At 33.2% G+C, this 23,251-nt stretch overlaps 1 protein-coding gene across 1 annotated transcript in view; it reads left to right on the forward strand.

Annotated features, from left to right (window-relative positions):
• Window positions 1-23,251, forward strand: part of LRRC7 (leucine rich repeat containing 7) — a 505,876-nt gene that overhangs the window by 380,465 nt on the left and 102,160 nt on the right. Inside the window, exons 12-17 of the mRNA XM_036841498.1 lie at window positions 8,279-8,408; window positions 9,389-9,504; window positions 13,057-13,126; window positions 15,049-15,148; window positions 17,434-17,558; window positions 19,637-19,885. Of these exons, the coding sequence (XP_036697393.1) occupies window positions 8,279-8,408; window positions 9,389-9,504; window positions 13,057-13,126; window positions 15,049-15,148; window positions 17,434-17,558; window positions 19,637-19,885 (790 nt within the window). The remainder of the gene's footprint in view (window positions 1-8,278; window positions 8,409-9,388; window positions 9,505-13,056; window positions 13,127-15,048; window positions 15,149-17,433; window positions 17,559-19,636; window positions 19,886-23,251) is intronic.

Here is a 23,251-nt window from a genome sequence, read left to right on the forward strand (position 1 = left end):
CCCTTCTTTCCTATGGACCTCAAACTCCTGAGGAATAATGCAAGGAGCACTGGCTTTGGAGTCAAATGGCATGGGTGTGAACCCTGGCTACGCCACTTACTGTGTGAACTTGGACAAATTATTTAAACTCTCAGTGGCTTAGTTTCTTCATTTGTAATTTCCACCTATGTCTAAAATTCTAATTCTTTGATCCAGATGTTTAGTTTATATGATATCAATACCCTAGATGGTAAATTCCAGTAGTCTACTTACTAGATTGCTATAATAACAAGAAAATAAGCATTCTAGGTATCTGAATGCTAAAAACTGTGCTTCCCTCTATTCCCTAAGCATGGAAGGATACACAAGAAACTGGAAACGTACACGGCTTTGGGGAGGAGAATTTGGGGGCTGGACAGTAGAGTAAATAGGGAGATTTGCTTTTATTGTATACCTTTTGTACTTTTTGAATTTCGTATCATGTAATGTTATTCGAGTCAAAAAATTAAAAACAAAGTGTGTGCGTGCACGCACACACACACACACACACACCCTTCATTGGATAAAACCCAAATATCTTCACACTAATATTCAACTTTTTCCATAATCTAGTCTAGACTGGTGGTTCTCAACACGTGGTCCCCTGATCAGCAGCATCAGCTTCAACTGGGAACTTGTTCGAAGTGCAAATTCTCAGAGACAATCCCGGGTTTACTGAATCAGAAACTCTGGGCATTGGACCAGCAACTGTGTATTATTAACAAGCCCTTCCAGGGATTCTGACGCATGCTAAAGTTTAAGAACCACTAACTGGATTCAGCTTACTTATACAGCTATCAGATAACTGTCTTCTCGAACCCTATTCCATTGTGCCTGCATCAGAATTACCTGTGATTCTGGTTTAAAACGAAGCTCCCTTAGAGAAGTTTACCAAACAGTTGGTTGCTTTGGCTTTGGAGCCAGACCTTCTGGGTCCGAAACCTGGCTCTTCGATGTGCTATTGGGTAGAGCCTTAGATTCCTCCTCAGTAAAATGGAAATCATAATAATGCCTACCTCATAAGAATGTTGTGAGGATTAAATGTGTTAATACATGGAAAGTGCTCACACATTTAATAAATGTTTTATAAAAATGAAGTCCAATAAGGTAAAGAGTTATTGACTTAAATCAAATTGGGGGTACTTGGATTCAAAAATATGCTTACTTGTTTTTACGACTTAAATCTTTTCCCTCTGTCCACCCAGACCACTGCAGCTTCCTCCTTTAAGTTAAAAGCTCAGTACACCTACTAACTAAACCAGCATTTCCTAAATTATATTCCTCAAAATAATCATTACTTGAGATTTTAATAGGTATGACATAAAGATAAGTTTCATGGACAAATAAGTTTTGTGAACTCTTTATACAAATTAGGGAACACTCTAGCGTGATATTTTTCCATTTCTTATATGTCTCTTATTTATCTTTTTGTTTTTTAACATCTTTATTGGAGTATAATTGCTTTACAATGGTGTCTTAGTTTCTGCTTTGAAGCAAAGTGAATCAGCTATACGTATACATATATCCCCATATCTCCTCCCTCTTGCGTCTCCCTCCCACCCTCCCTATCCCGCCCCCTAGGTGGTCAAAAAGCATAGGTCTCCCTGTGCTATGCAGCTGCTTCCCACTAACTATCTAGTTTACATTTGGTAGTGTATATATGTCTATGCCACTCTCTCACTTTGTCCCAGCTTACCCTTCCCCCTCCCTGTGTCCTCAAGTCCATTCTCTACGTCTGTGTCTTTATTCCTGTCCTGCCCCTAGGTTGTTCAGAACCATTTATTTTATTTTATTTTTTTAGATTCCATATATGTGTGTTAGCATACGGTATTTGTTTTTCTCTTTCTGACTTACTTCATTCGTATGATAGACTCTAGGTCCATCCACCTCACTGCAAATAACTCAATTTCGTTTCTTTTTATGGCTGAGTAATATCCCATTGTATATATGTGCCACATCTTCTTTATCCATTCATCTATCAATAGACACTTAAGTTGCTTCCATGTCCTGGCTATTGTAAATAGTGCTGCAATGAACATTGTGGTACATGACTCTTTTTGAATTATGGTTTTCTCTGGGTATATGCCCAGTAGTGGGATTGCTGGGTCGTATGGTAGTTCTATTTTTAGTTTTTTAGGAACCTCCATACTGTTCTCCATAGTGGCTGTATCAATTTATATTCCCACCAACAGTGCAAGAGAGTCCCCTTTTCTCCACACACTCCAGCATTTATTGTTTGTAGATTTTTTGATGACAGCCATTCTGACTGGTGTGAAGTGATACCTCATTGTAATTTTGATTTGCATTTCTCTAATGATTAATGATGTTGAGATTCTTTCATGTGTTTGTTGGCAATCTGTATATCTTCTTTGGAGAAATGTTGATTTAGGTCTTCTGCCCATTTTTGGATTGGGTTGTTTGTTTTTTTGATATTGAGGTGCATGAGCTGCTTGTATATTTTGGAGATTAATACTTTGTCAGTTGCTTCGTTTGCAAATATTTTCTCCCATTCTGAGGGTTGTCTTTTCATCTTGTTTATGGTTTCCTTTGCTGTGCAAAAGCTTTTAAGTTTCATTAGGTCCCATTTGTTTATTTTTATTTTTATTTCCATTTCTCTAGGAGGTGGGTCAAAAAAGACCTTGCTGTGGTATATGTCATAGAGTGTTCTGCCTATGTTTTCCTCTAAGAGTTTTATATTGTCTGGCCTTACATTTAAGCCTGTAATCCATTTTGAGTTTATTTTCATGTATGGTGTTAGGGAGTGTTCTAATTTCATTCTTTTACATGTAGCTGTCCAGTTTTCCCAGCACCACTTATTGAAGAGGCTGTCTTTTCTCCACTGTATATTCTTGCCTCCTTTATCACAAATAAGGTGACCATATGTGCATGGGTTTATCTCTGGGCTTTCTATCCTTTTCCACTGATCTATATTTCTGTTTTTGTGCCAGTACCATACTGTCTTGATTACTGTAACTTTGTAGTATAGTCTGAAGTCCAGGAGCTTGATTCCTCCAGCTCTGTATTTCTTTCTCAAGATTGCTTTGGCTATTCAGGGTCTTCTGTCTTTCCATACAAATTGTGAAATTTTTTATTCTAGTTCTGTGGAAAATGCCATTGGTAGTTTGATAGGGATTGCATTGATTCTGTAGATTGCTTTGGGTAGTATAGTCATTTTCACAATGTTGACTCTTCCAATCCAAGAACATGGTATATCTCTCCATCTGTGTGTGTGTGTGTTTTAATGTTACTCTTGACATATCTGCAAGTACTTTATTTAAGAATGTGTGGTCCCAGGACCAGAAGCTTCTACATCACCCACTAGCTTGTTTCAAATGCAGAATCTGGGCCCCACCCCAAATCACTGAATCTGAATCTGCATTTTAGCGAGTTCTGCTGGTTATTCATATGCACGCTAAAGTTTGGGAAGCAGTGCTTTAAAGTACTTTATACTTGCTTTGCAGCTTGTTTTCACTTTTAATGTGTACTATTATAGACTATAGAGAAAACTTCTAAAAAAGGTAGCTTTTGGTCTATCTTTTTTTTTGTACAAAGGGTAATGTGGTTTCAGATGTACAGCAGGATGATTCCATATTTGTATGTATTGCAAAATGATCACCACAATAAATCTAGTTAACATTTTTCACCATACATAGTTACCTTTTTCTTGTGATGAGAACTTTTAAGATCTACTCTCTTAGCAACTTTCAAATATACAATACAGTATTGCTAACTATACAATGCTGTACATTACATCCCCGTGACTTATTTATTTTATAACGGGGAGTTGGTCCCTTTTAGTCACTTTCACCCATTTTTTCCTACCCCCTATCCCCTACTCCTGGCAACCACCAAACTGTTCACTGTATATATGAGCTTGGTTGTGGGGTTTTTTTTCTTACTTTTTTGTATTTTTGTTTTTAGATTCCACATATAAGTGAGATTGTATGGTGTTTGTCTTTCTCTGTCAGATTTATTTCACTTATTTTGGTCTATCTTTTGAATGCCAGTGATAATTTGAGTAAATGTGGTACAACTGTATTCATATAGGATCCTGTATCAAAATACCTTAGGTGATTTATAACAAGATAACCATCAATAAAGTCAGCTGGAATGTTAGATTTTGAGTTTGAATCCTTTGAATTCAGAGATCATTGAAGAATGTGTGTTTTGCACGTAATAGATTTTCTTTGTAACCCAAAAATGTAAAATACTTTCAGGCTATAAATTATTAATTCAGTATATCCCATGGTGCAGTAAAAATGTTGTCTTTTTATTGTAGGAAGTCCTCACTTTGCACAGTAGTGGGGACTATGAAAACAACCATGCACACTGAAACTATGCAAAGTAGTCTTAAGAATCAATGGGGGAAATTATGATTGTTCTGACAAAAGATCTTTAAACCTTTTCAAACATTAAATACTGTTGCTGTTGGTTATAAATGTATAGAGAAATGGAAAAATAATAAATCAACATAGATTTAATACATAGTCATTGTAAACATTAGGAACATCAAGAATTAAAGTGGGTTTTTTTTTAAAAAAAGCTTATCAAAATTAGTTTGAACAGTGCTTGCCTTCTTTTCATTGTGTAAGTTGTAATTCAGAGTGAACATCTTTTCTATGAGTCAGTGAATTGTCATCCTCCTTTTAAGCTTGGATCAGCTTCCAAGCTTTTATCCTTTGTGCTTTCAATATCATGAAATATCTCTGAGAGTTCCTTTAATGTAAAGTTTATTGCCAGGGTCACTTCCTCTGAGGCATCTTCATCCTTTTCATTACAACCACTTTCCTCATTGATGTCAACAAGTTTTCCTTTACTAATTTCCTCTGGCAGCAGATCTACAGGCTCTCAAATAGTGGCAGGCAGCATTCCCACAGTCAGCTGTTTCTTCTATAATCCCATGTATGTTCAGTTCAAATCCTGCCAAGTTATTTGCACAGTGTGCTAAATGTTTCTGCTACACTGCATGAGTATTACTTGCTGTTACTTCCTGCCATGATGTTTGAATATTTTCAATTGACTGCTTTATGTCATATTTCTTCCAAAACTCAGCTAAAGAAACTGTACGATCTCCAGTTGTAGCATCAATAGCCTATTCAAAAGTCTGTGTAAGATAACAGGCCTTCAAAGTTGAAATAACTCCTTGGTCCACTAGTTGGATTAATGAAGTTGTTCTTGGTGATAAAAAGCAAATTTTCACATTTTCATCTAAATCCCCAAGAGAATTAGGATGACGAAGAGCATTATCCAACAGGAGTAGTGCTCTAAATGTTAAATTATGGTGCCTATAGTATCTCTCTATAGCCGATTGACAAGAAGGCAACATAACTACAAGGCTTACTATCCGTGTATGAACTGAATAGTGGATGTGCAGAGGCTGATCACTGACAGACTCAAAAAAGTAATATGACTAGTCACTGATCATGATGTACATCTGTTATTTACACAGCGATTTGTGGACTGAAGAGTTAGCAGCAAAGTTTGTACTTTATGCAGTTACTCACAGTTAATATACTGAGGTAATTGAAATTTGAGCCATGTTGTTGGGGCACAAATGTTATTTAAGGAAACCATGGTAACTGAAATCTGTGCAAAGTAAGGAGTGCCTTACTATGATTCAAGACTAACTTCAAAAATGTTTTTATAAAAGAAAGAAAAATAAGAAACCTTAATTATATTATTTAATTGTTTAGTTCTTTGACTTCTACCTCTGAACATACATCTGAAGTTTTATTTTTTTAACATCTTTATTGGAGTATAATTGCTTTACAATGGTGTGTTAGTTTCTGCTTTATAACAAAGTGAATCAGCTATACATATACATATGTCCCCATATCCCTTCCCTCTTGCGTCTCCCTCCCACCCTCCCTATCCCACCCTTCTAGGTGGTCACAAACCACCGAGCTGATCTCCCTGTGCTATGCGGCTGCTTCCCACTAGCCATCTATTTTACATTTGGTAGTGTATATATGTCCATGCCACTCTCTCACTAGTTTTTATTTTTAAAAATCACTCGTACTTTCATGACCACTTGCTGAGTACATGACCACAAACCATAGATAGAAACCTCTTTCATTCAATTCTACCAAATTTTCTTAGTGTATTATATGTGTATGACACTGTGCTAGACTTTTTTTAAGAAACAAATAATCTGTTACTGGGTTTTCCACATACATTGATTTCTGCCACCACCAATGCATACATACAGAGTCACACAGCCATGTATGTCTGGTACCCATTGACAAGACCACCCCTGCATGTGCGGGCCTCAAAGGATTTAGAAATTAATTTCTCAGAGTTCACTAATAAAAAGAGAAAATATTTCCTGAGTGTGTATTTTATGGCAGGTATTGTGCTAAGTTCTTTACTTACAGTATTTCATGAAATACTCAGAGAAACTGCATGAGGCAGGAATTACTAGTATCCTCACTACAAATACAAAGAAACTAAGGCCTGTGGAAAAGTGATATGACTTGTCTATGCAAAAGGAAAAGCTTTTGCCTAAGAGCTATTATTCACAGCTGGATACTGTGTTTCACCACTTCTGGATTCTAACCAGTTGAAGCTGTTAAGGATCATAAATCATGAGTTACCCGGATCAGGGTCGGACTGAACTTGACTGAATTAGATTCTTCCCTGACCCATGAATGATGGGACTTGATTTACCTACTTGTACACAGACCTGTGAACTTATTCCAACCTCTCCATAATGCAAATTTTTCACCTTTAATGAGCATGATCATCATGACCTCCTGTCACCACCCCCTTTTGGCACTGATTTTTTTCCCCCCCGCAGTGCACTACTAAGTGAATTTCTTCTGAGTGTGAACAGGGAGTGTTCCCTTGCCTGGCAGTAAATAAAATCAGCTTTGATTTTTGAGCTCTGATCCTTGTTTTATTTTTTGATACCCAAGATAATATGTCTAATAAGTGACAAGACTGGGACACAAATCCATTCTGACTAACTTAAATCCCAAATGCTTAATTTCTGTGTTCACTTGTTAACTAAATTATGGGAATAAATTGCATTCAAGCCAGCTAGTTCCAAGATATAAAAAAAGGGAAGTTGATTCTACAATATTACTCCAGCTAATTCTAATTCATTCTTCCCTTTACAATGGTGAGATCATCATCCTTGAGGGTTCCTTCCTATTACAGTAAAACAATGAAATGAATGGTAATAACAGTGTAATAATATTAACATCAATGACAACTTAAATATAGCTAGTGCTTACTCTGTGCCAGGCCCTCTTTCTTTCCCACCTATCTCAAACCAGACAATGAAATGTCTTGTTCCCTTGTGATAGCTTGAAAGTATACACATACAATTCCTTTCTATAGATTTGGGGTAAAGCAGGCTGAGTTTGGAGTGGTGGAGATTGTGGCAAACTGGAGAACTGTGCTCATTTGAAGACAGCAGCCATTACTCTGTTTCCATTATTGTCATGCAAGAATAAAGGCCCAGTATTTGCAGATCATCTTCTTTTTCAAAAGGCACCAAAAGTCTGGGTCATTATGTTGAGTTTACCACTTTTTAAAATACTATGTAAACCAACCAAAACACATCTGCAGGCTGAAATGAGTCCTGTCCGTAGCCTCTGCTACTGATGCACAGGCTGAGAGGCAAGAAAATAGAGTGGAACCATATTGTCTGCATTTAGGTACTAGTTTTCCTACTTTGTGTGGCCTTGGGCAAGTTACTTAGCCTCTTTACGCCTCAATTTACTTATGTGTAAAATGGGTTTAAAATAATAGATATCTGCTAGAGTTATTATAAAGAAAAGAGTAGTTATTTTTATCTCTAAAATGCTTAGTAAAATACCTAGCATTTAATCAGTGTTTTTGTTGTTAATATTTTGCCCCCCTTATCTTCCCTTTCTTGGACCTGCCCTCTATACCCTTCTACCTGCCCATGCCAGTTATATGCACTCATTCCAAGGATATACATTGTGAGCCTCTGACTATATGTGACACCTAAGTTGTATAAAAACAAACAAACAAAACCTTTTGTCATTCTCAATGGCTCATTTAAATGACAGGTGAATTAAGAAAGGATAAAAATGAACTACATTTATTTCAGCAAATTGAACAACTTATTAAATGGTATTGAACCATTTGGCTGAACTGATAAATTAACTTATATAATATTACGCAGTCACTAGCTAAATAATTTGGTTGGTGAATTTGAATATATGGCTTTTCCAAAAATTTTGTGTCACTTGACCTTTTAATATGTCTAACTAATGTATTTAATTTTCAGTTTATCTTTATTAGAAGAATTTGACTGTAGCTGTAATGAACTGGAGTCACTACCTTCTACTATTGGCTACCTTCACAGTCTTCGAACATTAGCAGTCGATGAGAATTTCCTTCCAGAATTACCCAGAGAAGTGAGGAATAAACTTGTTTCTATTAATTTCTTTTAATGAATCTGTTTTGGGATTAAATCTTAACAGGTGCAGTAGCAATGTAGCTTACGAGCTGAGCTGTGAATGTATACAGGAATTATTTATTTGTTAATCATTCTTTTTTAAATGACAAGTTATAAGTTCTTATATTTGACCCAGGAAATACATTTGATTTAAACACTGCTTCCAAAAATAGTAATAAAATATTATAAATTAGTTCATGCTAAGGAATGCAATTTTAACTAATCCAACTTACATATTTTGCTTTTAAAAGCAATCAATAAATTTTGAGATAACTATACTTCCAGTTCTAAGTGAAAGTTTTTAATATAAATAAGTTTTTTAAAGTATCATGTTGCATAATATTGTTTTAACTTCAGGATCCACCAAAATGGTCCATTAGCATTCATCTCTAAATGGGACTTTCATGTATTCATGTCAAGAAAACACTGTGAAGTTTCAATTTAACATTTTCTATTAAATGCTTTCATAATACAGGAGGAATAATTCATATATCATTATTTAGAGACAAAAGTTATGAATAAAAATAAAAATACCATTGTAACATGAAATAAAACTAACTTTGCAAAGGAAATATCAACAACATTTCATTTTTGAGCATATATGATCTATTATAAACATAGATTATTAGTACTTACTTGGATAGACAAAAACAATGTGATTTATGAAAACAATGAAGCTAACAAGTATTCTAATCATAAAATTAAGAAGATCATAATATGTAAAAAAATATGAGATACACAGTCTTAATATCTAAAGGAATATATGTATTATAGACATATTTTAGAGTGAGATTATAAAAAATAAAACAATACACATATTGAGAGTCTTAAAAGTGATAAAGAAATTTATAAATTAAATTACTTTATAAATTATAAATGTTAGTATAAAAATAGTTTACACTGTGATTCTTTACTTTTTTTTTCTTTTGTTACCCATAGATTGGAAGCTGTAAGAATGTAACAGTTATGTCTCTACGCTCCAATAAACTGGAATTTCTTCCTGAAGAAATTGGACAGATGCAGAAACTAAGAGTCTTAAATTTGAGTGACAACAGGTATTTCTGCAATATTTCACAATCACATATTATTTTCTAAAAGCAAATTATTGTTTCTTATCAATAATTTTGAAAAATTTTTCTGTGTCTTATGAAGTATATGGAATACAAATATTTATATAAGTATGCAAATATCCATTTAGAAAATGGCAGAAGCTAAATTGTTTTTAAACTGATATTTCAAAATTTTATTGTTTGATTATATAGAAACATATATTGTATATTAAAATTATGTAAAATTTATACACCCAAATTTATATACCAAAACCCTCCCATATGCAGAAAGCATAATATTATGAAAACATGGAAAAATAATTGTAGTGAAAATCTACAAAATTTATTAATAAAAATATGTACACAGTTATGTATGTATGCATACATATATGTTTTCATGTATATATTTATGTCTCCAGTAAATTAACTGAGCTATGTATATACTGTCCACACCACCAGAACACTGGTGAGAATATTGCCAAGAAGCTAGTACTCAAAAGTCATAAGGTTTGCACATTATAGTAAAGACAACCAAATGGTTATTTAGTCATGGTCAGAAAAGGATGAACAAAGAAAAGATAGGTCCTCTTCTTGTGACAAAGTTGTTATATTGGTGAATGGGTGAAAATGCAGTTCATCATTATTTCTACCACAGTTGTCCTCAAATAGGAAAGGATAAAAATCAATACTGACTAAAAATAACTTCTAAGAAGATGAAGTGATTGTGAATTAGAATAGAATACTTGAACTCTTTGTTTTCATTAAGTTTCAGTCAGATAAACGATAATATGAGAAGCTAAGAGACTGCAACAAAACTAACAAAGATTAGCTTTTATGGAATCACGGAGAATGTTCAGATTCTAAGGTTTCACTAAGTGTGGGAGTAGTCATTTGTTTGTTAGTTTGTCTAAGAAAAAACTACTAATGTGAATTTCAAAAATCATTCACTTAGTAGCTTAAAATATTCCATGTAAGAAATAAAATATTTTTTAGAAGGCTTTGGAATTTTTTTTTTAAATCAAGGTGACACGGAAGCTTCATAGCTTGGTGCATCAAGAGTAATTCATGTCAAATCAACCCCATTTTTTGTTTTGACTCTTAACAGACAAGATAATGAAGCAAATGCATTAAATGTTGTGCCCAACCTTCAGTAAGACATTTTTCAGAATTTTCTAATTATATTCTTGTGAATAAGATTAGAAACATCGTCATAGAGATACCATAGGAAGATGGATTCCAGTGGATTCAATTACAGTCCCCAGTGGAACCAAGCTCCATTATTGTCAACCTGGAGGGAGGGTTTTCATGGTGAGCTGGAAGTCTCTCCTAAATACTTGGCCTGCTCAAATTTTGTACATTAATAATTTACATGATGATATGGAAAATATGCTTATAAAATATTTTTAAATGACCCATAGTTAGGGCTACTAATGGAGTTATTCATCCAACAAATATAGCACATGTGAGTATGTACCATAGGACAGCCCATTGCTAAATGCCAATGCAAAAGATTTTAATAAGACATTGAGAATCTCATAATAGTAGGAGTTTAAAATACTTCATCTGGACAGAAATATAAGCTAGTTTGTCTTCTAATACAGTGATTGGAACATAGTATAGAGCCAAATTAATATTTTTAAATTGATGAATTAATCAATGAATCTTAACCTGAGATTAAAATCAACATTCAGTCAAAGCTGAGGCTAAAGTTGAACATCACTGTCGGAGAATAAACTGCTTGGATAAAAGATTAAATATTAAATGTTATCCAAAAGTCATGATTATTCCAATTTTATATTTAAAATATAATAAATTTTAGAAGTTTGTCATTATAGTTCAGGAACAATGATTCTTTTACACTTTCAACTGTAAGATTGCTCCTGTGATCAATTTACCATACAGTTACGATACTAAATAAATGCTCACTTTCAATGATGGTCACTGGAAGAGCAAGGAAAAATGAGGGTAAATCCTTTTCTGACAGTTTCTTTCCATACTCTACATTTATGATTTGACTGATGATTTATCATGGATATTGAATATGATTTTGGAGAGTTTTCCTCTCATGTAATTTTTATGTGGAAGAATTGATATTCTACTTTTAATTCATCTCCACATGATGTAAAAACTTCTCCTCATAACACATTACTTCATAATTTCTGACTTAAATTAAATAACTAAAAATTAGAAAACTTTAGTGGGCAGTTTGGTTTAATGTTATAAATGCTAGTATAATAAATAATTCTATTAAAAATAATTGTGATATAATTTAATCTCTGTTTTTCTTTATATACTTATTTATGTTTTACAAGTATCTGTTAACTCAGGAAGGTTATTATATCCTTCCTAAAGTTACCTAGCTAATGCACACTCTGTTGATATGTTTCTTGGCTTGTCAATATCTTTTCATATTTATTAAATTATTTGATAGTGCTTAATTGCTTTTGCATATACAATTAACTGCTTCCACAATCCTTATTAATTATTGTAACATTTTCCACTTCTGTTATCAAAATATATTTATTCATCATTTGGCTGATAGAATTCCAACATATTAAAGACTTTTAAGGAAATTTTCATTCCAAGTCATATCTAAAATGTTTGTATTCGAAAGTAAACATGCAGAAAGTAACAATAAATTCATTGGTGTGCCTTGTTTGCATTATTTACTCTGTTGACTACTATGGTGGTAACCCATGTAATGACAATATATTGATCATACACAACTTCAGGGATATCATACAGTATGTTGAAGCAGGCAGTTGGTGATTTGGCCCTCCACAGGCTGAAGCCAAAGCTAAATAGAAAATTTTGATTGAATACCAAGGCTGATGCCAACTTCACTTATCTCAAAATGCTATTTTTAAAGATTCCCTCTTTGAATATCTATTACACAATATATGAAGGGTGAAAGAACAAAAGGACACACTTTCAGGAGCTGTAAATTCCTTTTGAGGTAAGGTGGAAATGGCCTCTTGCCCTCATAGAGCCTACAATTTTATGGGGATAACAGACAGTAAAAAAATAACCACAAAACTAAACAAAAAATTACAAACTGTGATATGTTCCATGAAAGTGCTTTGAGACTAAACTGGGGAAAGAAATTTAAATGAGGAGTCAAGAAGAGCCTCTTTGAGGAACTGACATTTAAGCTGAGAGCTAAAGAATACGTGGAATTTTAGTTAAGTGAAGTATGGGAGAAAGAATATTCCAGACAGAAGAAAAGAGCTTGGCTAATCCTCAGAGTAGGCTGATAGAAGGCCAGTGGAACTAATGGGACTGTCAGGAAAAGAGTAACAAAGAAGCTCTGGAGAGGTTGTGGAGGACCAGATCTTATAAGGTCTGACAAGGCATGTTAACAATTTTCAATTTTATCCTAGCATTTGCAGAGTTGTAAACTTGAGATTTTCACTTTTAAAAGATTGCTCAGGCTACTCAATGGAGAAAGAAGTAGAGAGAAGAATGAAACAAATAAGTCATAGTATTTTTAAAAAATCTTCATAAAAATGAAATTTATCCATCTTCACCTATGCTATTAGACTTTTCTTGTTTTTGCAGATTGAAGAATTTACCATTCTCATTTACCAAACTTAAGGAGCTTGCAGCTTTGTGGCTTTCTGACAATCAGGTAAAAATGTTTATTACCTGATTTATTTTGTTTGTTCAAATGAACTACAGTTGAAACTTTGAATTACTAACTTATTCCCAATAGGTACCTTTGACAATCACTGCAAAATATAGATTCTTTATCCCCTGGAGGAGAGATTTTTGTAAAGGTAATAATTCAAATAAGTATTTCATTGCTGTGGACAAACAGTACTATAGTTCTCACCCCTTTTAAATGCTTCAGTCTAGCTTCCACTTCATTCTCAGAGATCTAATACACAAAATGATCATTTTTCTAGATGGTACATACATGTCCTCAGAGGATGTACTTTAATTATACCTCTGAAGGTAAAGAATAAGAAATCATTACCACAATTCCCACAAGAGGGAATTATTATCCTCCATGTTCCTTTTGTGTGTGTGTGTGTGCTTTTAATTATAATCAACTTAATTCTAAAACTTTATTCAAAAAATTTGTGATGTCTTTTGTTGCTATTACCAGTATCTTCTGTGAAATTGCTTTGATATTAATTCTTATACTTATGAAAATAGATTATAATTGAATTAGTAATCGAGTGTTAATGAATAATTTTATTAACTGGAAAATAAAAAGAAATAGTTGAAGACATCTGATTTGCCACCAGAAAAACGTGATAGACGATTTTGACATAGTTTATTTTTCTTCTTTTTACTTTTTTCTTGTAATCCTAAAATTTTAAAACATCCTATCCCAAAATATGAATTACCAAGTGAAAACAAATCATCTTGGATTTAGTTTGTTATGATTATTTTCTGAGCATAAAAACAGCATTACTGGTAAATGAATTGTTCAGACATAGGTATTGGGCTACTTTTGTAAAAAATTAAAATGAACCTCTACAAAGTGTGAGAATAATGTTTGTATTCCTACAGTCATTACAGCACTTTCTTCCATCCACTAAGTAAAAAATTAGATTGTCATTCAAATTCAAATCTTACCAATGGACTGTAGATTTTTCAAGTCATAAATATATCATTATAAATAAATCATTTCTGGAATCAACGTGAACTATGCTAATGGAACAGTCTTTTCTACAGTCTTGCATTGTAAAAAAAATCCCCTAATGTCATGATTTATTATTCTTGTGGGAGAATGAACAGAACAGTGGCTGCACCATTTAACTTTTATTTAGAACAGCGATTTAATGTTTCTGGCTTAGTTTCATGAGACAACTTGGTATCCCAAATCCCCTTTGTGCTTCACTCTTATTAATAAATGTCATGAAATAAGTGTATTTTAAAACATTAAATAATATGATTATTTTCAATATGTTTATATAAAAATAGTCTATAATATCAAAGTTCTAAAAAATACCTTCATAAATAGTATTTCTGAAATAAAATTAATAATAGAAAATTAAATGTTACCATCCATAGGTAAATATATTGTGATATATCAAATACAAGGATTGTTGCTTATGTGTATGTGGACCCTGTCTTTGGTTACAAAAATCTCTTAAAAATAAATGCTTATGTTTTAACCTAATTAAATTCATAGATGATCTTGTATAGTATAAATTTGATAGCAAATTCCATTTATTTTTTAGGGCAACAGTTCATGAAAATATAGGACTATACCAAAAGTTTACTTAGTTGAAACAGTTTGACACATTTTGGTCTCTTCAAGATCAAAACTGACATTACTCAATGAAGATGAATAGGTCTTGTACAAGAATATACTAAAGAAAAAGAAAATCTTATTATGAAAACCTTAGAATTTTAAAATATTCCTCTACAATAGTCTTATTTTATGTTATACTTTCTTATTTCATTACCTTTTTCCTTACTTTTCTTTAACTGTTCATTCAGCACAGTGAGGCCAGACTATTGACCTTTATGTTATATAAAAGAAATATTCTTTCTATTTCCAATCTTATTAACCTAATTTATGTCCTTTGCTTCCAGTCCAAAGCCCTTATCCCTTTACAAACTGAAGCCCATCCAGAAACAAAGCAAAGAGTATTGACTAACTACATGTTTCCACAGCAACCTCGTGGTGATGAAGGTAAACAGTCAGTAGAAATTTCTCCTATGCTTGTATGATTAGGAATAAAAGGAATTAATTTTATTCTAATCTCTGGCCAATACTGGCACATGGGCAAGACACATAATTACATGACACACATAAATCATTTGGGGATTAACTCTAAGCAGATATCTTATCTTCCATGCTATAATATTTTAAGTAAGATTTCAAAAACATAACTCTTCCTCTTTATATCTTTCATGAAAATAATGTTGACTTTTAGGAGCAACATCTTCTCTTGGTGGATTGCAAAACGCAGGACTAGTTAACCGAATGTGATACCTAGCCAGTTGAAATGAGCTAAGAAGGGTCAGATCTTAAGGAAGATAAGTTGGTTTATTTCCTGCATTCACTAATTTTATGAACACAATTTAAACATTTAGTCCTGATCTCAGGCCCCGAATTATTTCATGTTAAGAGTCAGACATAAAGAGGTGACTTGCAAACGACTAATTTTTCAAGTTGAGTTTTCCTAAACAATGTCAGCAATTATGATAGGAATAATTTTTGAAAAACTTAAACCTTTTCCAATAATAAAATTTTCCCTCCTATGATCACATTACTCATAAAATTTTTAAGGGAGCTTTATCCTTTACCATTTGGAACTCAGCACAGGCCCTTAGCCCAAGCCAGCACAGGCTGTCATGCACGTTTACCACAGTCTAACAGTGATAGTAACTCTTGAAAGAGTAAACCCACTTTAATCCACCCATGGCTTAAATCCACCCAACCCATTTAAAAGAGACCAACTTTTAAAAGAAACTATTTGCTTATGTAGTTCTTATTTTCAGGATAATTATAATAAATGTCTTTAGTTTTTTTTACTTAAAAGGGGAAATGAATCATTTTGAGATATTTTAGGATATTTTTATTCAAATTTTGACTTACAGAAGTAGAAAAAGGAAAGATTGTTTCATATGTATTGTTCAGGCTTCAGTAAAATTGATCTTTTGAATTTATGAAAGAAAAGCCACTGTGTTTACATAGGGTATAATAAGAGTCTTAAATAAGGATTATGTTTTATTCATGCAACTTTACTTACATTTTCATTTTAATATCCCTAGATTAACAAAATATTTCATTTTGAAAGGATATAGGGGAAAATGAAAAGTGTCTCATATTTTCTGGCCATTTCTGAGATCTAGTCTGACAGATTAAATCCCTAAATTGTTCCAGGGAATGAGGTAGATCTAGTTAGGTAAGATGTGATGTTAAGGAATTAGCCTAGTTTGTTTCATTTTGTTTTCCTTTGAGGAAAGCAGAGTTGGTAACAGAAGAGTTTTCTTGAACTTTAAGCAAGTCACCCTTTGGTTTTTCAAGCAGAAGTGTAATGAGTGAATTTTCAGAATTCCTTGCAACATACAAAGTTTTATATAATAAAGGTTATCCTTTGGGAAGTGCTTTTATTGCATTTTCATGTGATCTTCACAGGATTGTTACAAAGAAGATATTACCATTAACCACCATGTAAATTAAAGATTGATAAGCCATTTCTTTTCCCTGTTAATTTGAGACACATTTAGATTAATTGAGACCTGAATGTTAAAGACTATTTTCCAAATGCTTTTTTACCATAAAACCAAGCACCACTACATTGCCCCCTACCAGACACACAAAAGAACAATGACAAGAAAGGTTGCAATCTTGGACAGTTTATTGCAAAACCAAAGTTATGTAGTACCTTTTATAACATCCTAATAGCATTTAGTGGTTACAGTTATGGACTCTATAATCACACAGTCATGGTATAGAATCCTGCATTGTCCATGGAGAAGCTGCATGGCTTTGAACAAGTTTCTTAAAACTCAGCTATAGTTTTCTCATTATTAAATTGAGGATTATATTACTTCTACCATTGTGCTGTTTTGAAGATTAAAAGAGATAATGGTTTAAAATACTTAATTCAGCTCTATTATAATTATGCTATGGAGAGCCCATTCTCTACACTGGAAAACTTCTCAACCCCAGTATATAATTAATGTATACTTAAGAAAGCTGAATATGAGTTAAGATATTAAAAGACTATGTAACAAATATGCGGGGAATATTTTCCCTCTTTTTCTTTCTTTCCTTCTTTCTTTCCTTTTCTTTCTTTCTTTCCCTCTTCTTTCTTTCTTTCTGTTTCTTTATTTTTCCTTTTCTTTTTTTATTTTTGTATTTGTTTTTAGTACCTATCACCATTTTTTGCATAGCGTACTAAGCTCTGTTAAATAACAATTTATGTTTTTTAAAAAAAGCAATAACACTTTGGAATCTAACTGTAGATTTCCAGTCAGACAGTGACAGCTTTAACCCTACACTGTGGGAAGAACAGAGACAACAACGCATGACTGTTGCCTTTGAATTTGAAGAAAAAAAGGAAGATGACGAAAATGCTGGGAAAGTTAAGGTGAACCTTTTAATTTTTGTTTCCTCTTTCTTCTCATTATTTTTATTTGTTCATTGTTATTATTCAAATAGCCTTTGGGACTAATTGACTGACCTCTGCTAGAAGGTCAGATACATCTTAAAGTCTCATGGTGATACCTTTCATTATAGCAGAATGATGATTTTGGAAGCACTTTTGTGCTTCGGAATGAGACTAACATCCTGACTGGGCAAATTTCATATGCCACACCATCTTACAGAAGAGCAACATGAAAGAGATTCAAGCTGAGAGAAAGCCAAAAAAAAAAAACTAAAAATCAAACAAAAAAGTCTGGGTGATGGGCTTCACCTTATTACCTCTTTGAAACACTGAAATGTGTTTTTTTTTTAATCACTGATCAAGGCAAGGCATCATGCAGACTGTGTGAAGCCAAATTACACATTTATGAAAGAACCAGTGGATTAATATATTACATTGGCATTAAAATCTTGGAAAGATTCTATGCCTCTGGAATATTTGAGAAGACTTTATGAGTTTTCTTAAGTGTGAGGACAAGTTTTAATGGAGGTGAGTGCCCAGTAGTAGGTGAAGTCCCTTAGGGAAAATTACTTAAAATTTTTCACCTTAAAGCATATTTTAAAAAATGCTTTACTAGCACTAATCTAAGTCAAGTAACAAGGTTGGAATTTTAAAATCTGTATTTTTACATTATATACATTTGAAAATAACAGAATTTATATGGATTATATCAACATCAGATCTTCATGTTATCATCATGGCAACATCTTGAATCTCTCATCAATTTTTTATGGTATTATTTTTGCACTTTTTCCATCATGGATACTAACAGCTCTCACCCTTAGCGACTAATTACCTAAGTAATTGTATATGCATCCTATTAATAGATCTGGACTGTATGATGTGTTCTTTTCTATCCCCCCATTCCCACATTTTCTAAACTTTTTTCTTAAACCAGCATACTCTAGAACCTTACTGGAATTAGTCAGTAAGGTAATTGACAAAGCCTACCTATATCATTGTGGAGAAACCAAAATGGATTCCCAAATCAAAATGACAATTTTGTTAAAGATTTGGGCTTTAAAAAAATGTTTCTGAATGGTTGATTAGTGCTATCTAATAACCAAAGAGACATTTTTTAACTAAAAATAAACAAAAAAAGATCTTTAGAACATTTCAGTTCTTCTTGTAAGGATTTTATATGTTAAATCCAGAACCAATGGATGATGCATTCTATACTGGACCTCTGATTCATTCTTTTACTTCACTGAATGTCAAAAACTACATATTTCTTCCTAAAAAGAAACCTATATTCAAAGGCTCCAAGAAGAAAAGAGTGCATTTAATACTGGTATATGTGTCACTGAAAACATAAAATATAGCAAATGCAAACAGACATTTAGAAGCCCTGTTTGTGTGTTATGTGATCAAGTTTGATTTTAATTAGAGTAGGTTCATTATACTTTAGAGTACATTTTCTCTATGTTTATTTATATTTGATTTATTTTATATATTGGTGAAATAATATGTGTTTCCAAAATCTCAAACTACTTGGTTTTGACCAATTTGTGTATTTCCAATGCCATTGGCTATTGGACAAATTAGAACACAAACAAATGTCTAAATAAATCATCATGGAAGTATGATGAATGGAATATGCTGAAATCTTGCACTAAATTAATTATACTTTTCTGGCTCATTACATGTACATTAAATTTAGCACCATTTTACCTTTAATTTACATAAAATTTTAAAGGGAACCACTGACCTATGGCATCAACTTCCAAATAGACTAGAGTATAATGCCCTACTTATAATGTGTTTAGTGTATGAAAGTATGAAAATTTAGTTTAGTTTAGTTTAGTATGAAAGCTGCATTGTGTGAAGAAATTGTGACCCTTTAGCTTCATATGATATTGGTACTGTTTTATTACATAGAATTAAAACTAATTTTCTGATGGTTGTTTTAAATGCATTACCCAGAATGAAAAAAAAAAATCAAGAATAGAAAAATGATAAAGTGAAAGTTTTGCTACAGTGCTCCTCTTTCTCCCAGAAAATGGAGATTCCTTCTCCCACAGGATCACTCCTGCCAAGCCCCCTGGGAAAGGGGCCAGCGTGGGATTACTCTCCAACCTGCCAGACTGTCTGGCGATTGCTGCACACCATGGGCCAGGTGTGATCAGCAGATCCAAGATATGCCCGTCCCCCAGAATGACCCACAGCTGGCATGGGGTTGTATAAGTGGCCTCCAGCAGGAAAGGAGCATGTGTACTCCATTGCCAGTTGCAGCACAATCCACCACTCTTCCCTCTCTAAGTGGCAGACAGGTAGGCCTAGGTGTTTGGGGTAGGAGAATCCCTTACGTAGAGGCAACCTTGGAACAGTGGTTTATGGGGTATGTTCTGCATGATTTGGGGTAAGAAATGTTGATCATATAGAAACCTTTCAATTGCCAGTGTTTGATCCCAGTTTAATTTTTTATTCATTGACATTGGCAATGGGGTGGGGAGAACTGAGTCATAGGGGGAGGGAACATTGATATGATGTGCCTACTGGTGGGATATCTGGCATGGTTTTTAAGTTGGGTGCTTCATTTTTATTTATGTTTTTATTTTTCAAGATTTTTATTTAAAGTGTGGGAATACCAATAGTTGGGCAGAATGTTGATGACACTACTGATGCAATCTAAATTGTCCCCAGACATACACGCATTTTTTTGTAATATCAATTCTGGGGGAGATTAAATAACTAAAACTTGATTCTAAAACAGCATGAGATTTGAATTGAAATTTGCTGAGAGTGGACTTTGAGCACAAAGATGGACATCTGTTGAAAAGCATCAATTTCCCTTTAATTTGAAGGCACAGATGATGAGAATTCCTGTAAGAGAAGATTGGCCTGGGAATTCTGGCAGATAAGGCTTCCTTATCTCAGTGGGTGGGTGTTGAAGAGTTTAATGAAAAAAATCTTAATGGGATATGGAAGAACACTACATTTTTTGTAAACCTTATCCACATGTAATGGACTAAATTCTTATTCTGTGTCTTATATTCTTTCTGCAATATATGGCAAGCTGAGAATCCTAACTAAAACTGCTATAGGTTTCCTTTCTATGTAAAATGTTCCAATTAATTCCTAGAATAAGATATTTAACAATTAATAACCAAAGCATTAACTATTATTTCTCTTACTGGAATTTACAATCAAATTATAATTTAATAATTATATAAGAAAAGCATAGTTCTTTGTGAATTCAAGGTATCACTTCTAAATGCCCTAGCTATTAACATTATTTCTTTCTTCATTGCTAAATCCTTGGGAGTCTCCAACATCTTGCAGCTACTATTTGCATTTACTGCACTTTCTTAAGATCTGAGATATATAGAATGTTGTGAAACACTTCTATTTTCTAAAATAAAATAACATTTCAGTAAAAATCTTGCATTTTAATAAAATGTACCTGTAAAATGAGCAAATACTTTATGGTGAGTGATAAACACAACATTTTGGTAAGAACATAATTGACAAATTTTTCCCACCTATTACATATATCCTGTATTAGTAAGGGAATATTTATAGCCTATATATTTAGCAATATAAAGAAACTAACTTTGTATTTGGGCATTACTGAACTATTAATATAATTGTGTTTATGATCATGGTTATTCACTTCTGAAGCACTTCACACATGCATTGAAAAATAGAGAGGCAAAACAATCTGTAAAAGTGTATAAAATATGCTTTTAGAGAGCTTATGAACATAATAGAATTATAAAATACTATGCTTTCATATTTTTAATTATAAAATATTATGTTAACTTCATGTCTTAAAAATTGAAATTATCTTACTTAATAAAATTCACACTTTAGATTTACGCTATTTCTTCCACAAGATTGTACAAATATATGCTGCACCTATACCAGAGAATAGCTCTGAGCCAGGTAACACTTGTGAAGCATAAGCTTTGGAGTTAGACCTGAGGTTGAATATGGACACTGATTCCTGTAGCTGTATGACCTTCGAGTAACTTACACCATCTGAGCCCCTGTTTTCCTTCTGTAAAATGGTAGCAGATGCTACAATGGGTTGTGAAATTTAAATGAGATTTAATTATAATTAATTATAGATTTTAATTAATATTATTAATTATAACTATTTGTAAATAAATCATATGGTAAATAATAAAATAAGTATTGTTTATTATATAAATAACTAATAATAATTAGTTTTATATATTCCTATAAAACACTTTGCATGGTGCCTATCACATGGCAGATAATGAGTAAATGATAGTTATTACTGCATACAACCTGAAAAAAATCCAGTTACAGGTATTATGGTTAGACATATATATAATAAAACTAGATTGCCAAAAGACTCCAGATTTAAAAAATACATAAGAATCTGATATTAGAAATAGTATCTAATCTCTGCATAGAAATTATACATTTTCAAGGGACTTCACATTTATTATCTCATTCGAGCTCTAGATTAACCCAAGATATTATCATTCCCATTTTACATGAGTAGAAACTGGACAGAAAGATTGTGGCTGATAGCTAGTTGGGGGTAAATCTGTGGCTTTAATTTAGGTCTTCTGACTCTAAGTCCAGTAAATTCTGCTAGTAGACTAGTAAATGGGAACCAAGTAGCTTATAGTATAGGTGGAACAAATCCAGGTTTTATGAGACCTGAAGCTTCCACAATTTGGAGAGGAGCCTCTTTAAGGAAAAGAATATAAAATAACCATGTAAATACATAAGTAGGGCCCCTCACAAGGCTTTGGAAAGAGCCCATGCAGGTGACCCTACAGCTTAAGCTTCACTAGCTTAATGGCAAATCCACTTTTATTTCTACATTTAAATATTTTTACAGAGATAAAGTACCCAAATATATTCTGGTGATGTGACCAAAATATAACATTAACTTGCTTATAAAATAACCAGAAAATATCAGTACCATGGCCATTAGCAAATAGTCCTCTGTGTCAGAAGAGACACAGCATCTACGAAAATTAGATTACATTACTCAATGATGTATTTAATTCAGTTAAGAAGGAACACATCCCAGGGGGCTTCCCTGGTGGTGCAGTGGTTAAGAATCCGCCTGCCAATGCAGGGGACATGGGTTCGAGCCCTGGTCCAGGAAGATCCCACATGCCGCGGAGCAACTAAGCCCGTGTGCCACAACTACTGGGCCTGTGCTCTAGAGCCCGCGAGCCACAACTACTGAAGCCCGCGCACCTAGAGCCCGTGCTCTACCACGAGAGAAGCCACCACAATGAGAAGCCCGCACACCGCAGCGAAGAGTAGCCCCGGCTCACAGCAACTAGAGAAAGCTCATGTGCAGCAACCAAGACCCAACACAGCGAAAAATAAATAAATAAATTTATAAAAATAAAAAAAAGAACATGTCCCATTTTTTGCCTTTGATTCAATTTAGAAGTGTAGTTTTAATATTGAGGATTGTTTAAGGTGTGTAGAATTTTAATTTAAGGACCTATTTGAAAGTTATTTTTCATTCATATTAAAAATTAAAAGATGTTCTTAATTGGCATAATAGTCACACCATTCTACAATTTACATTTTTTAAATGTAGTTTTTTGACTTTTAAGTCCTTTGATATCAAGGACTTTTAAACAAGTTCAGCAAGATTATTTTTAAACTTAGGTCAAATTTGTGATTAATATTTC

Source organism: Balaenoptera musculus, chromosome 1 (genome assembly GCF_009873245.2).
Source record: "Balaenoptera musculus isolate JJ_BM4_2016_0621 chromosome 1, mBalMus1.pri.v3, whole genome shotgun sequence".
In the NCBI taxonomy this organism is placed as follows: domain Eukaryota; kingdom Metazoa; phylum Chordata; class Mammalia; order Artiodactyla; family Balaenopteridae; genus Balaenoptera; species Balaenoptera musculus.